The 22,796-nt window shown below is 47.0% G+C and overlaps 1 protein-coding gene across 3 annotated transcripts in view; it reads left to right on the forward strand.

Annotated features, from left to right (window-relative positions):
• The window catches only part of POFUT1 (protein O-fucosyltransferase 1), a 27,362-nt gene extending 5,368 nt beyond the window's left edge, over positions 1 to 21,994 (forward strand). The window contains exons 3-8 of one of the 3 annotated variants that reach the window (XM_021077305.1): positions 1,060 to 1,242; positions 2,350 to 2,462; positions 3,684 to 3,722; positions 12,684 to 12,876; positions 14,892 to 15,134; positions 18,255 to 21,994. In XM_021077305.1, the coding sequence (XP_020932964.1) occupies positions 1,060 to 1,242; positions 2,350 to 2,462; positions 3,684 to 3,722; positions 12,684 to 12,876; positions 14,892 to 15,134; positions 18,255 to 18,443 (960 nt within the window). In that variant the 3' untranslated portion in view covers positions 18,444 to 21,994. The other 2 variants (NM_001129952.1, XM_021077306.1) reach the window with 2 other exon arrangements.

Here is a 22,796-nt window from a genome sequence, read left to right on the forward strand (position 1 = left end):
TGATCCGAGCCGAGTCTGCAACCTACACCACAGCTCATGGCAATGCCAGATCCTTAACCCACTGAGCAAGGGCAGGGATTGAACCCGCAACCTCATGGTTCCTAGTCGGATCCGTTAACCACTGCGCCACTACGGGAACTCCCCTGCTTCCATTCTGAGTGTCCTTGTGTCCATCTCCTGACAAAAAGGGCAGGAACTTCTTTAGGGCAAATACCTAGAGATGGAGGGAGCATTTAAAATTCTATTAGGTGCTACGAGAGGTACATTCCAAAGTAGTTGTTCCAAAATGTATACTTCTACTACCAGCCATATAGGAAAAATGCCCATTTCCCCATGTCCTTTCTAACAGAGTTAAGCTTTTAAATTTTTGCTGGTCTCATGGGTAAGAAGTGGTGTCTCGTTATTGTAATTTTCTTTTTCCTAATTCTAGTGATCCTGCACATCTTTTGAGTGTACTGGCTATTTGGGTTCCATTTGCTGTGAGTTGCTCACTCTTTTTTTTTTTTTTTTTGCCATTTTGCCATTTTGCCATTTCTTGGGCCACACCCACAGCATATGGAGGTTCCCAGGCTAGGGGTCAAATCGGAGCTGTAGCCACTGGCCTACACCAGAGCCACAGCAATGCTGGATCCAGGCCGCGTCTGCGACCTACACCACAGCTCACGGCAACGCCAGATGGTTAACCCACTGAGCAAGGCCAGGGATCGAACCCTCGACCTCATGGTTCCTAGTCAGATTCTTTAACCACTGAGCCACGACGGGAACTCCATGAGTTGCTCACTCTTATCCTTTGCCCATATTTTCTCTTGCATCATTTGTCTTTTTTTCTCATAAATCAGCAGGTATTTTTTAACATGACGGAAATTACTATTCTTTAGTTTGCAGATGTCTTCTCTTAGCCTCTGTCCCAACTTTGTTGTCTTTTGCCAAAAGTTTTTCAGTGGCATGTAGTCCAGGCTGTCTGGGTCTTAGTGTACATTTTGGTAAATGTCTTTGAAACAGCCACTAGGATACTGAGAAGGGGCCCTTACGCCTTCCTTTTCCCCACTTTTCCTGTAGCTCCATGTGTCCTACCAAAAGTACTTCAAGCTGGAGCCCCTCCAGGTCTACCACCGGGTCATCAGCCTGGAGGACTTCATGGAGAAGCTGGCACCCACCCACTGGCCCCCTGAGAGGCGGGTGGCATACTGTTTTGAGGTGGCAGCACAGCGAAGCCCAGATAAGAAGACATGCCCCATGAAGGTGGGTCCTGTGGGTATGGGAGACCCTTTCTGCCTCTTCCAGGTCCTTTAGGCCCCTGAGACACTGCATATAGCAATATGTGGGGGGAGGCACCAGAATAGCCTGGAATAGAAAGATGGAGACTTGTGTCCCATGTTTGACACTTGTCAGCAGTGTCACATTGGGCAGAGGACTTTGCTTCTTCTGAGCTTTTATTTCTACCTACAAAATAAAGGTGTCAGTCCTGCTCCATCATGTGCAAAAGTATCAGGAGAGCCAGGTGCCAGAGTGCTTGTAAACTGGAAGGTGCCACATCAATAATAACTAATACTCACATGGCACTGACTGCGTGCCAGGTACCATTTTAAGAGCTTTCTACATATTAACCCACTTAATCCTTAAACTGCTCCATGAGGAAAGTACACTTAATATCCCCATTTTATGGCGAGGACACTGAGCGCAACAAAGAGAGGTTCAACATTTTGTCCAAAATCACTTAACAAATACGTTGTGGTAATAAGACTTCCTAACTTGTATATTTTCTTGCCTCTCAGCAGGTAAATGAGAAGCTGTCGTGTTTTATCAATAGAAGTTTGTAAATTTCTGGCACTCAGGAGTAAGACAATCCCTAATATGTCTTTCAGTGCTTATGCTAAAGTCTGGGGAAGGTGGTTGAAATTTGAGAAAGGAGACCTTGCTTATAGCTCTAACATTGCCCTCACTTGCTGTGTAAGCTTGGACAAGCGTCTTACCATGTCAGCTCTGGTTTCCATCTTAAAAATAAGGGCCTTGGATTAGCTGGTCTTGAAAGTCTCTTGAAGCTCTTAGTCCATCATCACAAATCCAAGGTTGGCTTCCTCCCCAGGCTCCCACCAGTGCTGCAGGATATGGCATGTGAGCAGAAAAGACTCCTTCAGACACTGGCAAACATTTCCTGCTGGAAACCAGACTGGAGGCCAAACTGTCCTCCTCAGACCCTAGCCCAGGAATTCCTACTGGGACATCCTATGAGGGTATTTCAGCCAGAGTCAAACTGCCCAGGGTTCCCCCACTCACAGGTTCCTTGGCCGCATCTCTAACTGGTTTTTCCTCCCCCTTGGTAAGCCTGTGACTACTCTCTTTCTACAGGAAGGAAACCCCTTTGGCCCATTTTGGGATCAGTTTCATGTGAGTTTCAACAAGTCAGAACTTTTTGCAGGCATTTCCTTCAGTGCCTCCTACAAAGACCAGTGGATCCAAAGGTACGTGGAAGGGGCAGCATTGCTGGGTTTAGGGGAGGAGTATGGGGCCCATGGACGTTCCTGGCCCTCTCCCCCTCGGCCACACCCTGATGTGTGAGACCAAAGGTACGGCTGTTCTGTCTGCTGAACTTGGGATCTTGTGTGATCTGTTCCCATCTCAACACCTGACCTGGTGGGACGTTGACCTGCCACAGGGTTGAGCAAGAGTTTATCAGCCGATAAAGGATACCATAAAAAGAATATTGTGCAGTCATATGAGTCTCGATTTCCTCCTCTAGGCGTGAGAATCACTCCCCTGTTACCTTCCTCTTCACAAGGTGAAAATTGGAAGCAGCTTCTAGAGAAGAACAACTTCAGGTGCAGACTGAGAAATGATGTCATCCTGATAATAATTGGATGTGCTTTATTAATTGCATTCCAGTCAGCCCTATTAAAAAAAAAAAATAGGTTAGCAGGGCATAGGCACAGGCTGTGAAATATTTATAGAGCGTCTGTCACGTATGAGACATAATGCTCAAAGGCCAGAGAGATACATAAAAATGAGGAAGACCCAGTCTTTGCCTTCAGTTAGCTACAGTCTAGATGTAATGCTGACACTGACTAACACTTGCCCTTGATGCTACAGCGTGGCAAGGAAGAGCGTGGGCTTAGGAGTCAGGCTAGGGTTAGGAGCTGTGCAGAGTTTATGACTTCTTGTGTGGTCCCGGCACTTGGTAGTTAATAAGCCAAAGAGAGATTGATTCAGGGGAATGAGCACAGGCTGAGGGTGAGCCAGCCCTGAGCTCTGACCCAGCCCTGCTTCTTTCTCAGATGACCCTGAGGTGAGCCACCCCAGCTCTCTGGCGTGAGTTTCCTCCTTGTTTAATGGAAGGAGCACTATGGTATCTGCACTATGGTATAAAACACATGGCACATAGTAGGGGACCAACCAATGTTACCCATTACTAGTACTCACATGCTTTATTTTATTTAAGCCTCTGAGAAGTTTCATGAAGTGGGTATTATGATCAATTTCCATTTGACAGATGAGGAAACCGAGCTCACTGAGGTTAAGTAATCTGTCCAAGGTAATGCACCTGTTGACTGGGCAGCTGAGATCTGTAGGTGAGGCTTTTATAGGTAATACAGACATTTATTTAGTCCCTACTATGTTCCAGTTGCTGTTCTAAGTCTTCACTACCTAAGTCTTCTAAGGTAATAACTCATTTAATGCTTCCACAGGTCTGTGGCACAAGTGCTATTGTCATGTGTGCTTTGCAGGTAAGAAGATTGAGGCAGAGAGAAGTGAAGTCACTTGTCCAAAGTTGCATAGCTTGAAGTGGCAGAGCTGGGATTTGAACCCAGGCAGCTCAACTCCAGAGCACCCTTCTTCATCAGTGTGGGGAAAAGAGCTGTGCCTTTAACAGCTGCTAATTCCTATCTGGAACTTGCCTTCAGAGCTAGTTCCTGAGCTACTGAGAATACTCAGTCCTGGCAGAGCCTAATCACCCCACATTGTTGATCCTGGATAGGGGATTGTTGATTCCCATTTGATCACCTGCTTGGTTCTCCCCATTCAGCTCTGAATGACCCAGAGCTATTGCTAGAAGGCAGACCTTTCCTCAAAGGATGGCGATTTGCCTCTACAGTGCCAACTGGGTTGGGGCGGGGGACACCAGCTCTAAAAACAGCTCCAAAATCAAATACCAAAAAGCCGAAAAAACCCACATAATTCTGGTTGGAGGTGTTCCCTTGTGGCTCCAGAGGTTAAGGACTTGGCATTGTCACTGCTGTGACTCTGGTTACAGCTATGGTCTGGGTTCGGTCCCCAGCCCGGGAGCTTCCACATGCTGCGGGCACAGCCCCAAAAAAAAAAAAAATAATCCTGGCTGGAAGAGAAGAGGCAGTGGTGCTGAAACACTTGTTCATGGCCTTATTGTCTTGTTTGAGTTCATCGAGTTGTAGAAATTGTGTAAGGACTTGGGGAAGCTTGTGCCTGCCTTACAGCCATATTTTTGGGAAAGGAAGACTAATAGGGAAGATGAGGTTCCTGGAGGCAGTGTGAGAGAATTAGGGCCACCTAGGCAGCTGCCTTCCTTCACTCCTTTCTTCCTTCCACGCATATGTAAGAAACACCACCTGAGTGTCAGGCACTGGTATGAATGCCAGAGATACAGGCAAGAATAAGGCAGATTCGGCCCCTACCCTGATGGAGCTGAGTCTAACAGGGGAGACACTGAATAATCTTTTACATAAAATAGTTCCAGAAGATGTAGTGCTGTGAGGGATATAAACAGATGATGTGTGATTGGCAGGCAGAGACCTTGTCTTGTGTAACAAGATACCACTAACTGGGGGGCTTAAACAACAGCATTTATTTCTCAGTGTTCTGGAGGCTGGGACATCCAAGATCACAGTGCCACAATGGTCAGGTTCTAGTAAGGACTCCTTGGTTTGCAGGCACTGCCTTCTTACTGTATCTTTACATTGTAGAGAGAGAGAACAAGCTCCCTGGTCTCTTAGAAGGGCTTTAACCCCAATGCGAAGGCTCCACCCTCATGACCATCTAAACACAACCACCTCCCAAAGGCCTCATTACCTAATACCATCACATTGGGGGTTGGGGCTTCAACATATGGATTTGGGAGCAGGGACACAAACACTTAGTCCATGACAGATCTGAAGGATGAGGAGCCAGGCATGCAAAGAGCTGAAGGGAAAAGTAGTCTTCATGGCAGGGGACATCATGAGCTCTGAGGCAGGACAAGGGGTGGAAAGAGGCCAGTGTGGCCGGTGTGGGCACATGAGGAGGAGAAGGGTAGAGTGACCTGTCGTCTGTCCATCGCAGCGTAATACACCACTCTAAAACTTTGTGGCTCAACAACAATTTAGTATTACTTCTCAAAGTTCTCTGAGTTGACTGGACTTAACAAGACAGGTCTTTGATTTGGTTTTTGTTTTTCCATTTTCTTTATGGAATCCCAAATTTACAAAGTTTCAATCTATGTTAAACATCTGGATTCTTAGAATGAATACCATGTGGAATACCCACCACATTTGGTGTTCTATTTTGTTTTTTTTAATAAAAAAGAAAATTAAATTTAGTCACTCATCACCCCTCCAAAAAACTATTAGCATTTTGATGTATATACTTATACCCTCCAAAATGTGTATATTTTATATGTATACAGTACATACCTATGCATATTAGGATGAAACTATTATATATAGTTTATAACTAACTAGCTATCTTTTCTGAGAAGTAATTAATATTTACCAGGTTAGTAAATATTGTTGGCAGGATCAGCTCTAGACATGTAAAAACATGAGATTTCAAAAAATGGTTATTAGTGTGTTATGTGTATTCATTCCAGTGGAATATGTTGTGTATGTGTGTGTGTTTATTTATGTATTTTAACCATTTCTGAGTGCATAATTCAGTGGCACTAGGTATACTCACAGTGTTGTACAACCATCACTGCTCTCCATCTCCAGAGCTTTTTCATCATCCCCGAAACTCTGTACTACCCATTAAACACTAACCTTCCCAGCCTCTGGTAACTTCTATCTCTTAAGTATAATCGTATAATATTTATCCTTTTGTGTTGCTTACTGATCTTCAGGGTTAATCCTTGTAGAGTCTATTAAAATTTTAGTCCTTTTAGAATTCCCATCGTGGCTCAGCAGTTAACGAAACTGACTAGTATCCATGAGGACACAGGTTCGATCCCTGGCCTCTCTCAGTGGGTTAAGAATCCAGCGTTGCTGTGACTGTGGTGTAGGCCAGCAGCTGCAGCTCCGATTTGAAGCCTAGCCTGGGAACTTCCATATGCCTCGGGTGCGGCCCTAAAAAAGCAAGGAAAAAAAAAGTAGTCCTTTTAAGGCTATCCATTGTGCGTATAGGCCTTATTTTGTTTACCTGTTCCTCTGTTGATGGACGCTGGGGTTAGCTAGGCACTTCTTGCTAGTGGTCTCATGCTGGCTTCTAGAGACCACAGCTGGGATTAGTCATCTGAAGGCTCAACTGGGCTGCATGTCCAAGAGGGCTTGCTCATGGCTGACGGAGTCCTGGCTGTCATCTGGGAGCTCAGCTGAGGCAGTCACCTGGCATACATACTCTTGACCTCTCAGTGTGGCTCAGACTTCTGACAACACGGCAGCTGGGTTCTGAGAGTGGGCATCCAGGGTTTGAGTGTTCCAAGAAACAGAAAGTGGAAGCTGATGCCCCCTGAAGCCTCACCTGGCAACCAGGATGGTGTTACTCATGTCAAAATGCTATTGAGAGGGGACTCAAATTAACCTGCCACATAGAATGGGAGACTGGAGAAGTGGGCAGGGGTCAGACCATGCAGGGCTTTAGGCCCCAGTGAAACAATCTAAGAAGAATCCTGTGAGTGTTCTCAGGGGAGAATTTGAGAGAGTAAGTATTTTAAGCATTTTCTAAAGTAGCAGACCTTGCTTGCTGTAGAAAATTGTCTTTGGGGTCAGGAGCATGTGTGTAGGGAGAATGGCATTGGAAAGGGTCAGGTTCTTCCTAGCTTACTTGTGACTCTGCTTCCCTTCTGGCCACTGGTACTCCATCTGTAAGATGAAGGGATTGAGCAAGATCAGTCGTTTTCAAACTGAGTTTTAGGGTTCTGGAGACGTGCTCATAGTGCCACAGGGGAGGGAATGCAGGCCCAAGTTGGAGCTGCTCGGTTCCCCTCCCCCAGTGCCTTCAACCAGTAATCTTCTGGTATATCAGCTAAAAATTTGGGTGGCCATAGGTCTGAGTGTAGCAGATTTAATTTAGGCTACATTGTCAGAGTTCCCATCGTGGCCCAGTGGAAACAAATCCGACTAGGAACTACGAGGTTGCAGGTTTGATCCCTGGCCTTGCTCAGTGTGTTAAGGATCTGGTGTTGCCATGAGCTGTGGTGTAGGCCAGAAGCTGAAGTTCTGATTTGACCCCTAGCTTGGGAACTTCCATATGCCTCAGGTTATATTTTATTTTACAAAAAATTTATTTTAGTTTACAGAAAATAAAATAATTCAGGCTACATGTAACAGAAAACCCCAAGTAATATCAGATTAACAAGATAGGAGTTCCCGTCGTGTCGCAGTGGTTAACGAATCCGACTAGGAACCATGAGGTTGCGGGTTCGGTCCCTGCCCTTGCTCAGTGGGTTAATGATCCGGCATTGCCGTGAGCTGTGGTGTAGGTTGCAGACGCGGCTCGGATCCCGCGTTGCTGTGGCTCTGGCGTAGGCCAGTGGCTACAGCTCCGATTCAACCCCTAGCCTGGGAACCCTCATATGCCGCGGGAGCGGCCCAAGAAATAGCAACAACAACAACAACAAAAGACAAAAGACAAAAAAAAAAAAACAAAACAAGATAAAAGTTTGTTTTCTTAAGTAAAAAAGCCCACTGGATGACGGCTCCATTGTATAATTAGGAACCAAGCTCCCGTCTCTGCTCAGCTGTCCCAGTTTGGGCTTTTTTCCTTAGTGTCACTGCCTGGGCCAAGATGACTGAAGAAGCTACAGTCTTTGTGTTTTCCCTCCAGGCAGCTGAAAGGACAAAAGGGACAGGAGAAGGGCCCATCCTCACCTTTTTAAGGAGCTTCCTTACAGCTTACCTACAGCAGTTTATTGGCTAGTCCTACTTAGACATGTGGCCTTACTGAGCTATAAGAAGTACTGAGTAATGTCTTTATTTTGGGCTGCTTTGTGTCCAGCTGAAAATTGAACTCCAGGAGAAGAGGAGAAGAGGTATTTCTTCCCCCATTAAGTGATTCCCCACTGAGGATCTTTCTAGCTCTGCTGGTTCTGCGTCTGCCTTGATGGAGGTTTAATTCAGTAGACATTTATTGCACATTTACTGTTGGAAGGCTATGGACCATCATGCTGAACCATTCTCTTGGCATGAAGGTAACAGTGGAGATCTCAGTGGAGATGTGATAATAAAGAATCACTCCAGAGCTACACTGCACCTGGCAGCAGGAAAGCATACCTCCTTGAGCTGGAGAGTGACCAGGCAAGAGGCCTGACCTGTAGGGTCATCAGTCAGGGATGTGAACAGATGGAGCTGGTCAAGCTTTCTTTGCAAACAAGACCCTTATTCCCCATTTTCTCTCCAAACAACACCCTCCTTCCCATGGAGAGTCTTGGCCTCTTGCTGCTTTGTCAGATCAGAGCTGATGTTGCACTGGGACAGCTATGTGCCGATCCAGATTCAGGTAGAGGGGGTGGACTTTCCAGATCTGGAATTCACCAAGGGTCAGCAGCAGGTTCTTTCCAAGAGATCAAGGAGGGCACAGATCCTGATTTTATCCTAGTGTTCTAGCACCCTGGGAGATCACAGACTTGCTTTCCATTTGAAATGCTTTAAGGTGGCGTCAGGGCCTGGCTTAGCTGAGGGCCTGATCCACGGTAGATGCTCATTTACTGCTCACTTCTTCCTCTAACCCCGGACAACCTGAACTGGTCTTTCTGGTGAGATCCCTGAATCCTTATTCATTCATTCTAAATGTACTTACTGTAACTACTGTGTGTTGAGGCTTGTACTAGGGGCTGGGAGTCAGAAGAATAAACCACAGGAGTTCCCTTGTAATACAGCAGGCTAAGGACCTGGTGCTGTCACTGCTGTGGCACAGGCCTCGGAACTTCCACATGCCTCAGGCACAGCCAAAACCAAACCAAAACAAAAAACAAAAGAAGAATAAGCCACAGACTGGCTTTTGAGATGCTCATTGACTGGGTGGGGGAGGTAGGATTGAGGTGTAGTAGGTAAGAACAAAGGTTCTGTCTGGAGTAAACTGCCTGGATTCAGATCCCAGCTCCACCAGTTCCTAGCTGTGTGACCATGGGCATGCTGCTTAACCTTTCTGTTTCTCAATTTCCTCATCTGTGACGTGAGAATAGCATCAGGCTCTTAAGAGAATCAAGGAAGTTAATATACACCAAGTATTTGGAACATTGCCTGTCACATGTATGTAAGACGAGTGATATATAGAGCCAGGCTGTTGATGAACACTTGCTTGTTGCTTCCTTGGCACTGGCCTTGGCCCAGTGTATGGGGGCATACCATGGTGAGGAAACCTGCTCAGGGCCTACCGTCATGGCAGTTGGCAGGGAAGATGGTTAATTGAGCCCATCAGTGTGCAGAAGGCAGCAAAGGAAAGTGGGACAGAGCCCTCCCCCAGGAACTGAGGCTTGGGAGTAGTGACTGGTTTTGGAAGATTGGAAAGTGTTTGCAGAGCGAGGTGTTTGATTGGGTGTGAAGAAAGAGTGGCACGTCCACTGCAGCAATGTGGTTTGGGTGAAAGATTGGAATAGCCTCACTGACCAGCAGGAAGGGACTACATAGGCAAACTGTGGTTCATTTGTGCAAATGGAAAACTTCAGGAGATGCTAACATGATGACGTGATCCATACCATCAACATGGCCAAATCTATAAAACGTAAAGTTGAATTTTCAAAAAGTTGAAATAGGTTACATCCAATATGATGTCAACAATGATGGTGGTGATGATAAGAGAATTTTCTGAAAGCCTTATACGTGCCAAGCACTGTTCTATATGCTTTGATAATATTAATCCATTCGATCTTCTCGACAGTCCTATGAAGTAGGAACTATTATCAGCGCTACTGTGTGGATAAGGAAACAGGCACGGAGTGGTTAAGTCGCCTGCCCAAGTTAGTGAGTGGCATAAACATTATTAGAACAAGGTCATCTGGCTTAACAGGCCATGACTTACCATCACTCTGTGTAAAGAGCACATAGGATCATACCTTTCTGTATAAATAGTAAAAGGAGAGTTCCTGTCGTGGCTCAGCGGAAACAAATCTGACTAGTATCCGTGAGGACAGAGGCTTGGTTCCTGGCCTCACTCAGTGGGTTAAGGATCTGGTATTGCCATGAGCAGTGACGTAGGTTGCAGACGCGGCTTAGATCTGGTGTTGCTGTGGCAGTGGTGTAGGCCAGCAGCTACAGCTCTGATTCGACCTCTAGCCTGGGAACCTCCATATGCCGCGGGTACAGCCCTTAAAAAAAAAAAAAAAAAAAGACAAAAAGTAAATAAATAAATACATAATAAAAGTATACTCATGCATAAAAGCACAGTATTTACTAGAAAGAAAAATGCTCATAGAATAGAGCTTTTGTTTAGGTGTGTATTTTTTTTTTAATCTGAGACAAAGTATTAATATTTGCTAATTTGGGTCACAGGCATGTGGACTGTGAAATTATTTTCTGTATTTTCCTGTATGCTCTGAAATATTTAATAACTTTTTCATTGAGATTTCTAGTGAGGTAACTGTAGATTCTCAGTCACTTGTAAGAAATAGTTCAGAGAGATTGGGTGTACCCTTTACCCAGTTCCCTCCAATGGTAACATTCTGCAAAATTGTAGCACAATATCACAACTAGGATGTTGACATTGGTACAATCCACCCATCTTACTCAGATTTCCCCAGTTTTACTTGTACTCATTTCTGCGTGTTGTATTTGGTTCTGTTAGTTGTATCACATGTGTTTGTTCATGTATCCATCACCACAGTCAAGAGATCAAGCAGTTCTAACATCACAAAGATCCTTCTGTGACCAGTTTATAACCACTCCCACCTCCCTACACACACCCTAGCCCCTGGCAACCACTAATCCCATCTCCATTTCTGTTTTCTCCACTTTGTCATTTCTCAAATGTTATATAAATGGAATTATACAGTATGTGACCTTTTGAAATAGGCTTTTCACTCAGCATAATTCCTTTGAGATCCATCCGAGTTGTTTCTTGTTCAATAGCTGCTTCCTTTCTGTCGCAATACTATTCTGTAGTGTGGCTGTACTGCAGTTTGTTTAACCAGACACTTGTCAAACGACATCTGAGTGGTTTCCAGTTTTTGACTATTATGAATAAAGCTGCTGTGAACATTTGTGTACTAATTCATGTGAATATAGGTTTCCATTTCTCCGGGATGTCTCTGGGTCATGTGGTAATTGTATGTCCACTTTTACAAGAAACTGCCAGGATGTCTGGAACTGTCCTCCAGAGTGGCTGTGCCTATTTTGTACATGTAGGAAAAGAATTTTGGCTGGCAAAAGGAAGGCATGCCAGGTAGTGGGGAGAAATCTGCAAAGATCTGGAGTTTAAAAGTACATTGCAAGTTTATGGAACAGTGAGGGGTTTTTTTTTGTTGTTGTTGTTTTTTTTGTTTTTTTTTTTTTGCTTTGCTTTTTAGGGCTGCATCCGTGGCATATGGAGGTTCCCAGGGTAGGGGTCGAGTCGGAGCTACAGCTGCTGGCCTAATCCACAGCCATAGCAACATCAGGTCCAAGCTGTGTCTGCCCGACAGCTCATTGCAATGCTGGATCCTTAACCCACTGAGTGAGGCCAGGGATCAAACCTACATCTTCATGGATACTAGTCAGATTCCTTTCCGCTGTGCCACAATGGGGACTTTGCGAGGCATTTCGTGTTGCTGGAATATACATAGTCTGGGCTTAGCTGATGAGGGAACACAGGTTTGCTCCTTACTCATTCAGTCAACAAGTCTTTACTGAGCTCTTACAGGTGCCAGACACTATTCTAGGCACATGGAGATACTGCCTTTAGAAGCCTGAGTCCAGCAGAAGAGACGAGGTGAAATAATTACAAGGTGCACTGTGTACGGGGAGCAGGAGAGCCTCCAGCAGGATTGATGGGGGCATCTGCAGACTTCTGGTGCTTTCCATGAGAGCAGGGACGATGCCTGTCTCCTTCTTGCCTGGGCCCCGGCACATAGAAGGCCATCAGTTGCTATGTGTTAAATGTGGAATGAGTGATCTCCTCCAGTGTACACATTCCCTGTGAGTGTGTCCGTTGCCCTCTATAAGCAGCCGCGCTTCCCAGTCCCACTGTGTGGGTAAAAGGGCAGAGACTCAGTCTAGACACCCCACCCTGGAGTGAATTACCGCACCACAGATTGGAAGCCAGCATGACATACAAAAGGTTGGAATGCTCTACTGTAAAATTTTAATTGTTAAGCAAAGAGGGTTGTAAATTCCGTGTGGCGGGACAGTATTGCATATTGTGCCTGTTGCCGCCGCCAAGGTCTCTTATCAGCCCGTTGGGATTTCACAACCTCTTGTGCTTCTTGCATGTTACAGGGGCCCCTCCGCAGGGTCTCTGGGGCATGGTGCAATGCCATCCTTTTTCCCGTGGGGGTGGCAGCCAGACTCTGTGCATCCTCTGTCTGACTTGTCATTCTGTCTCATGCCTAGATTTTCTCCAAAGGAACATCCAGTGCTTGCCCTGCCAGGGGCCCCGGCTCAGTTCCCCGTCCTGGAGGAACATAGGCCACTTCAGAAATACATGGTGTGGTCAGACGAGATGGTGAGGACAGGGGAGGCCCAGATCCGTGCCCACCTCATCCGGCCCTACGTGGGCATTCACCTGCGCATTGGCTCTGACTGGGTAACTTCCCCCTTCCTCTCATGGCTGCGTTGGATGTGTCTCTGAGCAGGGCCCACATCTGTGGGGGTTGAACACTGAACCCACCCACTAGTCCTAGCCAGGGCAGAGAAGTCTCATTGACCAAGTTCATGGGGTTGTGCCCCGCTATCCCACCACAGACACATCAGAAATGCAGCAAGCCAGAGGGACCCCCACAGCCCACAGTCCTCTGTCCCAGTTCAGTGTTTAGCCAGTAGACTTCTTGTTGAAAAACAAGCCCTGGAGTTTGGGTGGGGCTCCCAAGAAATGAAGCTGTCATCCTCCAAATTCTGCAGCTGCTTAAATGTGTGGAAACTTCATCAGGTTATCCTCCATGTGAAAATGACCAGAGTCATGCAGACAGTCTCCCTAGTTTACGTAAGAGGATACACACATCCATCCATATATATGTACGTTGGAAATACTCATTGCTGAAAACTTGAAAAATACAGAAGAGTTTAGAAATTAGATCAAATGGAGTTAATTGAGGAAGTAAGCACACATTTACCCACTGGACTCCCTTCCACCCCCTTTTCCACAAAGAGAAGGAGCCAGGCCCAGAATATTTTATGAGTGGTTTCAGTCAGACCTTCAGGGAACTAATAGTTCCCATCTACTTTCCTAGAACATAAAAAGATATAAGATACTGTTTTGCATAAAACTAGCATAATGCTAACAGCAAGTTCAGGTAAATAAGTTTAGTCCATTCTTACTAATGAACATAGATGCCCAGATCCTGAGTAAAATATTAGCAAGTAAAGTCCAGTAGCATATTAAAGAAGATACAACACAAACAAGTAAAATTTATCTCAGGGCAGTTCCCGTTGTGGGTCAGTGGAAACGAATCTGACTAGCATCCTTGAGGACTCAGGTTCGATCCCTGGCCTTGCTCAGTGGGTTAAGGACCCAGCATCGCTGTGATCTATGGTGTAGGTCACAGACAAGGCTTGGATCTGGTGTGGCTATGGCTGTGGCGTAGGTCGGCGGCTACAGCTCCAATTAGATCCCTAGCCTGGGAGCCTGCATATGCCATGGGTGCAGCCCTAAAAGACCAAAAAAAAAAAAAAAAAAAAAATCTCAGGAATGCAGTAAAATTCACTATATTAACACCCAAAGAAGAAAAATCATAGTCATTCAGTGGAGGCCAAGAAAGCACTCGATAAATAGTCAACATTCATTTATGATTTAAAAAAAAGGGAGTTCCCGTCGTGGCGCAGTGGTTAACGAATCCGACTAGGAACCATGAGGTTGCGGGTTCGGTCCCTGCCCTTGCTCAGTGGGTTAACGATCCGGCGTTGCCGTGAGCTGTGGTGTAGGTCGCAGACGCGGCTCGGATCCAGCGTTGCTGTGGCTCTGGCGTAGGCTGGTGGCTACAGCTCCGATTCAACCCCTAGCCTGGGAACCTCCATATGCCGCGGGAGCGGCCCAAGAAATAGCAACAACAGCAACAACAACAACAACAGACAAAAAGACAAAAGACAAAAAAAAAATAAATAAATAAATAAAATAAAATTTAAAAAAAAAAAAAAAAAAAAAAAAAAAAAAAAAGAAGAAAAACAACTCAACCAACCAGGAATACAAGGGACCCACCTTAGCTTGATAAAGGCTATCTCTCTGAAACCTACAGCAAGCATGTACTTCACGGGAACTATCAGAAGCTTTCCCACTGAAGTCAGAAATCAGATAAGGCTGCCCATTTATCACCACCACAGTTCAGAATTCTACTGAAAGTCCCAGATAATGCAGTAAGACCAAGAAGAAGAAGAAAAAAAAAAAAAAAACTGCAAAAAAGCCAATATCCCACTACCCAGAAATAACCCCTGGTAACTGCTTTGATGCATTTCCCTTATCCCCCAAAGCTTTAAAGAAAGAGAGGAAGGAAGGAAAAAAGAAAGAGAAAAAATTTGAGCTCCTCCTGTCCTGCCTGCCTGTTTCTCTTCCCGGCTCCCGCTTCTGGGTGGCTGCCTTCTCTAACTCTGTCCCCACCCGCCCCGCAGAAGAACGCGTGCGCCATGCTGAAGGACGGCACTGCCGGCGCTCACTTCATGGCCTCCCCGCAGTGCGTGGGTTACAGCCGCCACACCGCCGCCCCGCTCACCATGACCATGTGCCTCCCCGACCTGAAGGAGATCAGGCGCGCCCTGAAGCTCTGGGTGACGGCGCTGAGCGCCCAGTCCGTCTACATCGCCACGGACTCTGAGAGTTACCTGCCGGAGATCCAGCAGCTCTTCAAAGGAAAGGTATGTGTGGGGGCGTGGGCCGTGGGCGGGGTGGGAGAGCAGCAGCAAGGGAATCAAAGCAAGTGCCCGGTGGCCCACTGGCACCCACCGCGGTCTTCATGGCCTCCCACCGCCAGGCGTTTGCTTGAACATCCAGCTCCTCTCCAGTTCCTACTCTTCCTCAAACCTCAGCTGGAACACCTCCGTGGGTGCTCCAGGTTTCCCTCCACTCCTGTGGCTAATGCAGCTGAGCTGGGACCTGGCCCAGCTCTTCATCACATCTCCCCTTGAGACACTTTCTAGACTGGGAGACTAGTCCAGACCGTTAGAAACATGCCTTATTTTTTCCGAGGAATAGTGGCTCCTTGAAGGCAGGTTCCAAGGCAGACCTTGGACTCAGCAGTTCTCTTCCTCTGTGTCTAGCCTGGTGCTTTTGCCTCCTCTGGGGCTGACACCCCACCTTGCCATCACCAGTGTCTAGTACAGTGCCTCGCACCTGCTAGACACCTAGTAAATGTTTGGTGAACAAGAACGTAGAGAGTGGGCCCTTGCTAGGGATCCAGTACAACAGAGGGGTTAAGAGCGTGGGCTCTGGAGCCCAGGGATGTGGACTCTTCTCACTGCCCCGCCTTGCCTAAGCTGCTGTACCTCTCCGTGCTTCTGCTTCCTCGACAGTAAAATGGGACTGAGAACAGTGCCGGTCTCCTAGGGTCATTGTGAAGATGGAATATAAAAAAATTAAAACAGATCTGGTACAAAATAAGTGTTCAATAAAGTTAGCTATCAATGATGGTAGAAGTAGGTGGTTGATGAATAAAGAGAAGGCTCTTTTGTGCTTAGTACCTGCTAAAGGAAGTGGTAAATAGTAGGTCTCTAGTATCTGAGTAAATAGTAGAACATGCTTGGTACTGTGTGAGTGAAGAATAGGTAATGAGTAATTATGTATCGAAAAGTAGCTGAATTAATAGTGAACATTCAATAAGACTTGAGCCAATGAAAACAGTAAATACTTGTGCAGACTTTCAAAGGCAGACATCTGCTGTCTAGCAGTGGGTGCCCTTGGCTCTATGTCCAGGGGTTCCCTTTCTCTTTTTTACCGGCTTGCAGAAGTGCATTCTGGTCCCCACCCACCCACTTTATAAAAGAGTATCAGAGGAGTTCCCGTCGTGGCGCAGTGGTTAATGAATCTGACTAGGAACCATGAGGTTGTGGGTTCGATCCCTGGCCTTGCTCAGTGGGTCGAGGATGTGGTGTTGCCATGAGCTGTGGTGTAGGTTGCAGACGCGGTTCGGATCCTGCGTTGCTGTGGCTCTGGCGTAGGCCAGTGGCTACAGCTCCAATTAGACCCCTAGCCTGGGAATCTCCATATGCCGCAGGAGCGGCCCTAGAAAAGGCAAAAAGACCAAAAAAAAAAAAAAAAAGAGTATCAGAGCCAGGAAACCTTGGAGCACCTCTGACCCAACCCCTGCCTTTTATATCTGAGGAAATCAAAGTCCCAAGAAGGGATAGAATTTACCCAGGAGGTCTCAGAGCTAATTTTAGTGGCCATGACGTAGAGCCGGTAAGTTCCAGGGCGTGGGTGGAATTGTTCAGGGGATTTTGGCCATGATTAAACTGGCATTATTTTTCTGCTGCCATCCAAATAGCAAGATGATGATTTTTGTTACATCAGAAATCTCTGTGTGACAGCAAAGCACTTTCAGCCCCAGCTCTGCCCACATCTCTGTACTAAGTTGAAGCATTTGGAGAGTCCCCGGGAGTTTTTTTGTGAGTTTTTAGAGTTGGTATATTTTTTACACCTTGAGCCTCTTGCCGTTTTCTATTTCCTGTTCCTGTGCCACTGTTTTTGCCCTTCTCCACTCCTCAGCCTCCTTCTCCATGAGCTCAGTCCACCCTTCCTCCTGAATTGAGCCCTGCTCCTCCATTAAGCTGGGCCAGTGCTGAGCTGGGGATAGTGATAAGATGTGGTGCCGCCCTCCAGGGCCCACAGTTTAAACCCAGGAAAAGAGACTCGCGAAGTAAGATATGTCACAGGAAAGGGCCAAGCACGAGGAGGGGGGGCTCATCCACTTGCTTGTCCAGTTAAGAGATGTATGTTGAGGCAGGCCCTCCAGCCAGCAGTGACAGCAAACTGACAGAGCCCCAGCCTCGGTCAGGTGCAGGAGATGGATATTAATTAGAGAATCACTAAGGAGTGAAAGCTGTACACTCAGATGTGTACTACGAAGCAAAGGAACATGGTTCTGTGAGAGTGTAGAACAGATGAGCGTGGACTAGACTAGGGGGCCAGGGAGGCCAAGTTGGTGAGACTGGGGGCTCAGAGTGAGAGTTAAGTAGGAGTTAACCAGACAAAGAGCCAAATACCCCACATGGAGAGAAGAGCATATGCAAAGGCCCTGAGGAGAGAGGGAGCCTGGTGTGTAGTGCTGGAGCTCAAGGGGTGATGCAGGGAGGGAGGTGGAGAGGCAGCTGAACAGGCACATTCAATGTGGGCCACATTCAAGATGTCTTTTTTATCTGAAGAGCAGTAGGATGCTCGCTCTGCTTGGGGCGGAGGGAGGAATAGAGGGGGAGGGGAATCTAAAAAAGTTTCCTTGGGCTGCCTATGGGTAAGCAGACCAGGAAGAGCAAAGATTATGACGGCTGGCAAGGGAGTGGTAATCCATCAAGAGAAGGGTTCACCTTTAGGGACTATCTCGGGAATAGACTGGACAGGACTTTAGTCTTGAAGGCATCCAGGCAGCAGAACCAGGTGGGTGGAATGCTCTTTGTTGAGATCATGGTTTGGTGGGAGAAGTCAAGCCCCTCAGGCTAGGGCTTCATGAAACAGTTAGACCTTGAGCTGAGCCTTGACAGTGCGGTGGGGGCTGTATTGGCTGGGCAGAGGCATTCCCAGCAGAGGGAACCAACAGGCAAAGGCAGAGTGTGAATGCCTGGTATGTTTGGAGCTGACGGCCCGAGGCAGCTGCTGGGCAGCACTTCTCGCAGATGCCCCAACCCTACATCCTGATCCTCTGGACGCCTCCTTTTATGTCTGTGACTTCAGCACAGGGAAGGACGGTGGGGGTGGCTGCAGGCCTTGGCTGAGCCAGCCACGTCAGCCTGCACCCTGACTAAAATGTCCTGCCCTTCCTCCTGCAGGTGAAGGTGGTGAGTCTGAAACCTGAGGTGGCCCAGATCGACCTGTACATCCTTGGCCAGGCTGACCACTTTATTGGCAACTGTGTATCCTCCTTCACTGCCTTCGTGAAGCGGGAACGGGATCTCCAGGGGAGGCTGTCCTCCTTCTTCGGCATGGACAGGCCTCCTCAGCTGCGAGACGAGTTCTGATCCTGGCTAGAGCAGGCCACCTGTCTGAGCTGTTCCCTCCAGCCAGGTCTGGCAGCCAGAAGTGCTGCCAGGATTGCTCCGCAAAGATCAGAGAACAGAGGAACATACCAGGGACTTCCTGAAGGAGGAAGGCAGTCCGTTTCCCAGGGCACAGGACTTCCAAGCTTCTCGTAGCCAGACCATCTACCTTCCTCATGTGCTCCCTGCTACTTCTCCTGGGAATTTCTTATACCAGCAAAACAGTCCAAGCTTTGTTTTTTGGTCTGCCCTGCTCTGAATAGCTTGGGATGCTAAACTCTCTTCAGAGAGAGTTTTTATATATATATTTATATAGAGAGATTTTTATAGTTTTGATACAAGGTCATGACTCCCCTAGAATTTCCCTTATTTTAAAAAATCAGCAAAGTTCAGGAGTTCCCTGGTGGCCTAGCAGCTAAGGATCCAGCACTGTCACTGCTATGGCTCGGGTCACTGCTGTGATGTGGGTTTGATCCCTGGCCCAGGAACTTCCACAAGCCACAGGCTCTGCCAAAAAAAAAAAAAAAAAAAATCAGTGAAGTTCATTAACACAGGTTCCTAAAGTGACCTTAATGGAATGTGGATAAGGCCAGATGTGGGTGAGTATATTGAATGCTTTTCCAGATGACCCCCAAAGTGGCCCTTGGTCTTACATCCGCTGCCTGGCGGGAGCCACTATCAACCGTCTCTTCCTAGACCATTTCCAGGGTTTGGGACAGGAGCACTGTCCTCCATTGTAAATGCTATGCAAATAGAACTTAGCTATCACTGTCAGTACTGCTCACACGGCAATCCCTGGCGAGGAGCGCAAAACCCATCATGATCTTCTTCTCAGAGTCTCTTGGCTCCCACAAACCTGGCACCATCAGGGTCTTGTAACACATCACCAGGACCAAGCTTGGCCTGGCGGGATCCTTCTGAAATTTCCTGACCTCCTGTCCCAGGCGGCCTGGGTGTACAATTTTGCCATTGAGCTGGTATCCAAGCTGTCCTCCCAGCCCTCCTCCTGCAGTGGAAGCCCGCAGCCGATATTCTTACAATGGAGTGTTTGCTAAGCCGCTGACCAGGCAGAAGATGCTCGGTGCCCAGGAGCCATCAGACCCCCAGATTCCCCCATCCTGTGTAATCAGGCTTAAGGTGTTATAGTCCTAAGTTTCTTTGTCTCTCAGATGCTGTAGTTGTAAAATCCCTGACTCCTGAGAGTCTGATTTTTTGGCCTTGTGGTTCCAAAATTCATGTCTAATACCTGCTGATCTCTTCCTTGCCACATGGCCTCCCTCAGCCTTCAAACCTGGGAAGGTGGAGGAGACTGGTGAGAGCCAGGCCCAGAGCTCCCTGCAGCAGTGTCCCTTGGGTTATCTTTAGAAAGAAAAAAATTTTTTTCAGGGCAGACTGAGTCAGAGGCTGCAGGGCAGTGAGGGTCTCAAACCCTATTGGTGCATTTGCTGTTTAGAGCTGCTTCCCAACTCAGTGGGAGAAACTATACAGAAAGGGCATTTGTGTTTACCCTCTGCGGAAAATGTTTCAAATCCTGAGTCCTGAGAGGTGGTTTATCTGTTCAGACTTGTTCACAAGCCTCACTGAGAGACCTGGGAGCAGGCATGCCCCTGTCTTGATCGGTGGTTGGGAAAGTGTGGCCGTTCAGCTGATCTGGGTTTGTTTGCAGCCTCACACTAGGTACTCGTGTTAGAGCCTGGGGCTCTGAGGGGACATCCAGAACATCTTGATGAACATCGGCCATTGTCACAGCTTGTGTTTCTGGAGGCGAGGGTGCTGGAGTTGTGGTCAGACTTGGTGTGTTCTGTAGGTGAGCACTTTATTCCTCTTTAACCCAGTTTCCTCACCTATAAAATGGTGATAAAACAGACAGGGCTGCTGAATGGTGCCAATCAGATAAAGCATGTATATAAGAGCACATTGTAAACTTGAACGAGACAAAGGCACGTATGTGGCTGTTGATTAATTTGACTGCCTCTTGTACGTCTCCTCTGTGCTTGCTGAGTGCTTTGTGGACATTCTCTGGTTTAGCCCCTCCACTCAGCCCCCGGAAGTAGGAACTTACTCTTTCTGCATAAGACAAAATTAAGGCTGAGCAAAATTCCCATAGTTTGTCCAAGGCTGCACAGCTGGTGGTGGGAAGCCAGGATTTCACCTCCAGCAGGCAGTGCTGTCAGCCAGCCTGCTCCATCGCCTCCACTTCACAGGATGCTCTTAGTGCTGTGTGCCTTGGAGGCCTCGAATGGAGAAATGATCAGCCACCTTAGTCCCCACTGGGTTCCTGTCCTGGGTTTGCCACTGCCAGGAGGTTTCGGGGAAGGAGACTCACCCAAGAAAAAGCCCACATGGGAGTTCCCGTAGTGGCTCAGTGGTCAACGGATCCGACTAGGAACCATGAGGTTGCAGGTTCCATCCCTGGCCTCCCTCAGTGGGTTAAGGATCTGGCGTTGCTGTGAGCTATGGTGTAGGTCAAAGGCGAGGCTCAGATCTCAAGTTGCTGTGGCTGAGGCATAGGCCGGCGGCTACAGCTCCAGTTGGACCCCTAGCCTGGGAACTTCCATATGCTTCAGGTGCAGCCCTAGAAAAGACAAAAAAAAAAAAAAAAAAAAAAAAAAAAAAAAAAAGAAGAAGAAGAAAGAAAAAACGAACGCACATGGAGCTTATAGCTCTCTTGGGTAGTTATTTAGTCCAACATGCTTTCATTCAGCAGGTGTTTATTGCCCCACTATGTGCCAGGCTCTGTGCTCAGTACTAGATATTCAGCAGGGAAGCAGACATAAAGTCTTTGTTCTGAAGGAATTTGCATTCTAATAAGTAGAAGACTTAATAAGCAAATGAACCGGGGGAGGTGTTAATTAAGTGCTAGAAAGAAAAGGCGGCCATCAGACTTCTGAGGGGCAGCAGTGCTGGTTTAGGCGGGGAACTCAGGGAAGGCCTCTGAAGAGCTGCTCTGGACAGGGTGGGGCACACTCATCAGCGCATTCCTGACGGAGGAACTGGCAAGTGCAGAGGTCCTAAAGCTGGAACAAGTGTTTGAAAAATAGCAAGGAGGCCAGTGTGGCTGGAGTGGCAGCAGTGAGGCAGGGAACGGAATAGATGAGAGCAGCTGATGACATGACTCATCCTACAGCCTGGAAGGTGGTATAAGGTCAAGATTTTGCTTTTATTCAGAGAACTATGGGAAGCCTTGTAGGGTCTGAACAGAGGAGGATCATGATCTGATTTGCATTTTTGAAGGACCTCTCTGGCTGCCGCATGGAAAAGAGGTGGGAGGGCAGAGGGGGGCAGTTGCAGGGATGCAGGTGAGAGAAACGATGGGACTCAGGCAAAGGCCGTTGCCTTGAAGGTGGTGGAAAGTGGTCAGACTCTGGATATATAGAATTATTTTAAAAGTTCCATCTCTTTTAAAGATACGCTTTTGCATAATTTTAATCATGTGGTATATACAATGTAATGTCCTGTTTTTCACTTAATAGTATGTCATGTTTTCCATGTTGGTATATGGCCTGAATAAATGGTTTTAATGATAGAAGACCGAGGGGTGTCCCATAGCGTGTGGTTGTCCTACTGTAAGAACTTAGTAGTATGTTCCCAATTTTTCACTGTTATTGTCTAGAAAATATTTTTATTTGTAAGGTTTTTTTTTTTTTTTGTATTTCAAATTTTCATTAAGATAAGTTCCCAAAAGTGTATTTGTTAGATCAAGACTTAAAAGCTTCTTTTTTGGAAAAAATTCAAATTTATGTAAAAATGTGAGTAGTGAAATGAACGCTCAGCTTCAGAAAGCTTCAGCATGTCACCAGTCTTGTTTTATTTACTGTCCCACTCTCAAGTCCATGTGCTAGAGTCTTTTAAAGAAAATCTGAATATGTTTTGAAGGAAGATCCAGCAGAGTTTGCTGACACTGAATTGAGGGTAGGAGGGAAAGAGGCAAGTCCAGGATGCTCTGAAGTTTAGGGCCCAATTGACAGGGAGCGGGGGTTGTCCCTGACTTGAGAGTGACCTTGATGTAGGTCACTCACCTCTTTACTTCACCTCCAGGTGCCAGTGATCGTCCCCAGATGTTCCTTGGAGTGCTGGTTAACATGGCAGAGTCCAAGGACCCAGGAATCAATGTCTCATGTGTTGGAGATCCCGTTGTGGCTCAGCAAGTTAAGAACCTGACATAGTGTCCCCGAGGATGTGTATTTGCTCCGTGGCCTCACTCAGTGGGTTAGGGATCTGGCATTGCTGCAAGGTTTGGCATAGGTCACAGATGCAGCTGGGATCCAGTGTTGCTGTGGCTGCAGTGTAAGCAGTGCAGCTCCAATTCGACCACTAGCCTGGGAATTTCCATAT

The sequence above is a fragment of the Sus scrofa genome, chromosome 17 (assembly GCF_000003025.6).
Source record: "Sus scrofa isolate TJ Tabasco breed Duroc chromosome 17, Sscrofa11.1, whole genome shotgun sequence".
NCBI classification, from domain to species: Eukaryota; Metazoa; Chordata; class Mammalia; order Artiodactyla; family Suidae; genus Sus; species Sus scrofa.